General features: G+C 47.3%; 1 protein-coding gene across 1 annotated transcript in view; it reads right to left on the reverse strand.

Moving 5' to 3' along the window:
* The window catches only part of BTAF1 (B-TFIID TATA-box binding protein associated factor 1), a 42,392-nt gene extending 37,247 nt beyond the window's left edge, over positions 1-5,145 (reverse strand). Inside the window, exon 1 of the mRNA XM_072339668.1 lies at positions 4,828-5,145. Coding sequence (XP_072195769.1) covers positions 4,828-4,841 — 14 coding nt within the window. The 5' untranslated portion in view covers positions 4,842-5,145. The remainder of the gene's footprint in view (positions 1-4,827) is intronic.
* Between the last annotated feature and the right edge of the window lie 855 nt (positions 5,146-6,000).

Here is a 6,000-nt window from a genome sequence, read left to right on the forward strand (position 1 = left end):
CTGCTAGTTGGCACCCTCAAGAAAAGGAATACCTCCCCAAGTTTCCAGTTTCCACACTTCAGGACCCAGAAACTTCCTAGGCATTATTTCATAGCACGAAAGTAGCCCCAAATCTAGAAAACTTAATCAAACTAAAATTTAGACTTGACAAGGGTTTGACACTCATTGCAGAGTTGAGTTCTTTCTGTTGTTCTAATCATCAGAGCTTTCTTTCATCATCTGGTTCCAGCTCGGTCTGCTTCACAGCTCAAAAACCTCATGCCACTGTTAAAGCACATATAAACTGTTAAGACAGTCAAGCAAACAACTTCTAGTATAAGCAGCAAGGAGGAAATAACCAGTGATTTCAGAACAAAGAAATGGGAGGATACATGTAAAAAATAAACTGTAAATAGTTATGAAGGTAGGGATGCAGACAGCAGAAATCCTCATTTCCTACAGAGCATTGAAAGGGACACCTAAATGAAATGAGAGCTCCATCATTACACTGGTCACAGTATTATGCACTGCATAGAGAGGTCAACCAAACGTGGAAGTTATGATTTCTCACAGAATGTATATTTGATATAACAGATGAACCAGCATTAGGTTATACAAGCTTTATTTGTTAGCCATTATATACATACCTACATCCAAATTCAATACATACAGCCACTTACATTACAAAAACACCAAGAAATGAACACAGGAAATCAGAAAGATATTCAAAGCAAAACAAGATGTGCATTACCAAGTGACATAGAGAGTAAGAAACGGGTAACATTCCTTTGATAAGTATTTGTTTTAACTGCTGGAATGAGTTAGAATTCTTATCAGAGTGCAATCCTTGGTTTCTGCTTTCATGTCAGTCTGTTATGTGTCTGAGAAATTCTACAGCTCTGTCTCATCTGGGCAGTAGTGTGCATGGCACCTCTGCTCACCCTCATGATGGCACAGATGCTCCCTCCCACAAACAACAGCAGGAAGCAGATCCACACTGGGTTGTTAGTCCCCATTAACATGAGCAGAGGTATGCTATTTTTCCTCTCCTTTCAGCCAGAACTCCAGTAATTGCACCAGGTTATGCACCTGCCTATCCTGGTTATTAGGAGGGGAGAAGGTATGATGCAAACGGCAGAAATTCTGTAAGGAATGTAACTATTCATTTTCCTTTAAGTAGCAATGAAAGCACACTTCCTGTTAAGCTTAGTTCTTGTTTTTCACGCACAAAGTAATGGCTTCCAAATGATCAAAAAACAAAGTCCTTTCTCTGGGAAAAGCCTGTGATAAGCCCAAAAGAACACTTCCAAAAGCTATGCAGGACCCATAGCATTTCTGGATAATTTTGTTGTCTTGTAAGCAATTCAGTCCCTTAGTTATGTGCTAATAAACTTCATATTCTAGGTAAGTAATAATATCACTCAAAGCAGCCTTGATTTGTTGTTAGAAGACACTGCCCAACAGTTCAACAGCCAGGATCAATAGATGGGATCCGTGCATTTTCCAGTGGCTTTACTACTACAGCCTTCTGACTTTTTTTTTTTAAATGGAAAACTATCTTTCCAGTCTATATACTTTCAGTTATACACAAATCCAAGCAAACTGCAGCCCTGAAAACTCCAAAAACTAGGACTACGATCATCTGGACCAAACACAGCATGGCTTGCAACAGCAAGCTGTTATGCTCCCCCTTACTTGCCTAGAAAGTGTCTTGAAATTACTCTGAAAAAACTGTCTTTAATAAGGTATATCAGGGTGAACTTAAGGGTATACCTTTTGATTTGATATTGTTTACCCTTAATGCATCTTGCCAGCTTCATGCATTTAAGACTTTTTTCTCCCCCTTCACACTGAGATAGCCCTCAGAAGTACAAATAGCGCTGGAATGATGATACATGAGCTGCCTTTAAACAAATCAAAGAAACTGAAAAGCTGGGTATTGAGAGGTACCAGCAGCACTTTATCTACATCTACTGAAGCTCAACCACCGAGTAACCCAGGATTGTTGTTGTTGTTGCTGTTCTTCCCTACAGATTGGCAGTGTTCATTTTTCACCTGAAGAATCTCAAAAGCTTATTCACGAGGCACTGTGTTTATTCATCTACACTTCACAGGAATTGAGATGAAGCAAAACTTTTCACTTCCTTTTTTTTTTTTTTTTTTTTTTTTTTCCTTTCTCAGTTCCACTGTCAAGATTTCTTTATTAGTTATGCAGACATTATACTAATTCATTTATACTTCGAGACAGGAAAAGGGAGCAAATGTCTGCACAAAGTGGCTTGTGTGTAGAAAGAACTTCACCCACTCAAACACACTGCCAGGGAGGATGGGGCTCATTGTCTTTTTAGTACCAAACTACCAAAGGGATGAAGATACATAAAAACACTACTCTGCAACTGTTCTGCTTTTAGGTGTATTTTCTAGCGCATCTCAGATCTCAGAGTAGATCTTCAGTTCAGGTAACAGCAGACTGACAAAACAAGCATGTATATATAGAGAGAGAATGCAGATGAAAATGTCACCAACTATTTTATCGGTGGATCACAAGTGAGTGATATTTTCTGCTTGCAAGATGACCTTATTAACAGCAGAACTAGTCTGAAGATTTGCAGTTTTAAAGTATTTCAAAGCATTCCCCAGATTTATGTAGATCACCCAGAGTAAGGTTTTAAATTTCCAGTTTACTAAACAGCAGAAACTGAACTTGACTACAAGAAAAGCCACCTGATTATTTGTTTTGAGGATGTTAAAACATTCCTCCCTCCTCTCCATTTTTTTAAATGAGTGTCAATACAGAATTTACCCTCCTGAAGTTTTCATGTTCAAATTGATGCCTGGCATACACTCAGTGAGATCTACAGTCTTTAGAGAAAGATTAACTTCTCCTTCACTCCCCACAGCTGCACACTTAGAATCAGTCAAAGAAAGACGCTGGTCCTTTAAAACACAGAAGGGTAGCTACCTGGAGGAAAAATCCAATCTCTACAATTAAATGGAGCTAGCAGAGAAACTGGAACCACACCCTTAAAGAAACGTGGTTATGAAGCATACTGCAAATAACTGTTCTGAACACTGTCTGAAAAGGAAGAATTTTAGAAATCCACTGTTCTGAAATAAAAGGTGAATATAAGAACTGCCAAATTTACACAAGCAACTGAGACTACAGTATCAGGTGCACTTGTCAAATGCTGCCATGTAATGAGCAAGTTTTGCTGTATCTTAGTCTGAGATAGCAGGTACACAGTACCATACCTGAACATCAGAGAAACTCAGGAGTTCCTCAGGGATCATCGAGGTGCTACAGCATTCCAATGAGTAACTCTTTCATGTGATTCGTACATGGAATTGAAACAGTTCCATACAAACTCATAGGTATCACAGCACTTTTATTACAGCTCAACACTTCATGTTCACTTGTGTCTCATTTTGATTTTAAGACCATACACTGAAGCAACATATCACGTGACATTATTAATGCATCAACTTTTTTAGTACTTCCCAGGGAGGTTTAAGAACAAACACTATCCAAACCAGAAATTTGTTTTCATATCAGCTACTGACCAAACAGATCAAACAGATGTTACATAAATCTTTGCCCGTTTCACTGCTGTTTTTCACTGGAGCAGTGTAGTTTTACAGAAATACATAGGCACTATTAACTGGGTTCATTACTCATCTTTGACACAGCCTCAGCATACAAACTTTTCAGTTCAATCCTGGCATTCCAGTTAGCCCCCATATCTTACATACCTCAGCACAGTCACTTAAGCTGACTGCCCCTTACCTAATGAAATTGTAATATTAGTCTATTTTATATGACTGCTTGTAGCGTTAGATCACAAAGTAGCCTTGTTACAGCAATCTCTCTCTACTTCCAGGTTCTTATGGAAAACATTACAAGAAGATCCCCAATACTGAAAAGGCTGATAGAGAGGTAAGTAGAAAAAACAGAAGGGGTTACTCTGCAGAAACTACTAAGCCCAAACTAATGCATCTGCTATTGAAGCCTTAAAAGACACAATGCTACTGAAAAGTTTGATTTATAACACATCTAATTTATAAGCACATACACCTTTACTGTGCTACACAGAACTGTTTGCTTCTTCACGTACAGCTTCAGAAATAGAATTGATGTTTGTTACAGTACCTCAGAAGTACAGAGATATTACCAGCATGTGACTTTGGTCTAATCTATTACAAGGTTAATTTGGATTTGTGTTTCCTTTCAACTGTTCAGTTTGGAAGCTTAACGTGTCCATTTCACACACACACACACACACAGAGGGGGAAAAAAAAAGGCAGGAATTTGGGCTCAGCAGTTTTAACAGAACAGCTCTATTAAGACATACCTCTGTATCAGTGAGCAACTTTAAGAGCTGGCACACCCCAGCGCACATGTGTGTAAGCAGATACTGCCCTACATCTTGAGGCTGAGCCAGAACACACTAATCACTTTTCCCCATGAAGCCCCTTTCATTTCGGTTACTTTACAGCCAGGGGCCCGGAATGCAGAACGCTTTATCCCCAGTTTTCGAGACTCGGCAGTCACCCCCGCTCCCCCCGCTCCCGCCCGCCCGGCCAAAAGCACCACGGCGGCAGGATAAAAGGAACCGGGGCAGAGCCCTGAGCCTCAAGGAAGGGAGTGGGGGGACGGCTTCCCTGCGCTGTGCGCGGGACTCCCAGCCGGGGAGCACCCCCAGCCCCGAGCCTAACGGGGCGGCCCCGCGAGGTCTCAGCGGGCAGCACTCCTTAACGTACCCCCCCACCACCCCGTCGTCTCCCGGCCTGGGCACGCGAGCGCCGCGGCGCCCAGGCCTCCTTCTACCGCCCTTCCCGGCTCCTACCGACCTGGAGACGGCCATAGCCGCCCGGAGCGGAGCCCGGCGAGAGGCGAGCGGCCGGACGGAGGGCGGGGGGGCCGGCGCCGCGGTGGCAGGGGAGAAGGCGCGGGGCCTAGCTGCAGGCCGCTCGTGCGCCGCGCCCGGCCTCGGCCCCGCCGGGGATCCGCGGGCAGCGGCTGAGTGCGGCTGTGGTCGGTAGCGGTCGGGGGCTCGCTCCGCCCGGAAAGGCGGCGGCAGCGCGGGCGACAGCGGCGCGCAGCCCTCGGAGCACGGGTTAAAGCCTCAATTCCCCCATCGCCGGGGCGAAGCCCAATGCCTGGTTTTATACGAGCAGCCATCTTGTATTTATTCCCTTCCTCCATGATAGCCGCTTCCTGATTGGCAAGATCACCCGGTCGCAGCCAATGGAAAGAGCGCTTCCAAGAGCGGGGAGGGCGGGCGCACGCAGCAGCAGGGCTGAGCAGGGCCGGCCATGGAGCCCGCCGAGCCGGCTGGGAGCGGGGCGCCGGCCTCTGTCGGGCTGTGCCATCCGCGCCCGGCAGGAGGGAGGAGCGCGAGGGGGAGCTCTGCAGTCCCCGTCCCCGAGGAGCGGAGAGAGGCACGAGAAGGTTGCAGACGCGCGTTTCCGCGCTAACCCGCCGAATGCCGGCGCGTCTCTGCCGGAGCGACGGGAGAGGGCGGCGCGAGCCCGGGGAGCTCACGCTGCGGCCCCCGCTCGCTGAGCTGCGCCGTCCCTCGGCCTTCGCCCCGGCGCTGCGGCGCTGCCGAGGAGTCCCGCGGAAACTGCAACTCCCGGCGTGCGGCGCGCCTGGCCCCGCGCTTGCGCGGCAGGACCTGGTGGGGCGGGCCGCTGCCGCGGCCTTGCTGCCCCCTCGGCGTTCCGGAACGGTCGTTCGGGTGGAACTGGAAGCGGAGTTGGTAGCGGGAGCCGCGATCGTTGCCGTCCGGCGGTCTCCCAGCCGTTCTTTTCGGTCACTGCGGTTCTAACCGCCACGGAGCCCAGCGCGGCCCAGTCACGGCGACGCTCCCGCGCTCTGCCGTGTCCCGAGGCGCTGAGGGCCCCGCGCCGGGACGGCCGCCGAACTGACCGGGCTGTGCCGTTACCTCAGGATCCGGGGGGAGAAAAATCGGGCAGAAGAAGAGCTTTGGAATTAATTTGCATTAATGAGCCCAGGCCGGG

This window comes from Excalfactoria chinensis, chromosome 6 (genome assembly GCF_039878825.1).
Source record: "Excalfactoria chinensis isolate bCotChi1 chromosome 6, bCotChi1.hap2, whole genome shotgun sequence".
Classification (NCBI taxonomy): Eukaryota; Metazoa; Chordata; class Aves; order Galliformes; family Phasianidae; genus Excalfactoria; species Excalfactoria chinensis.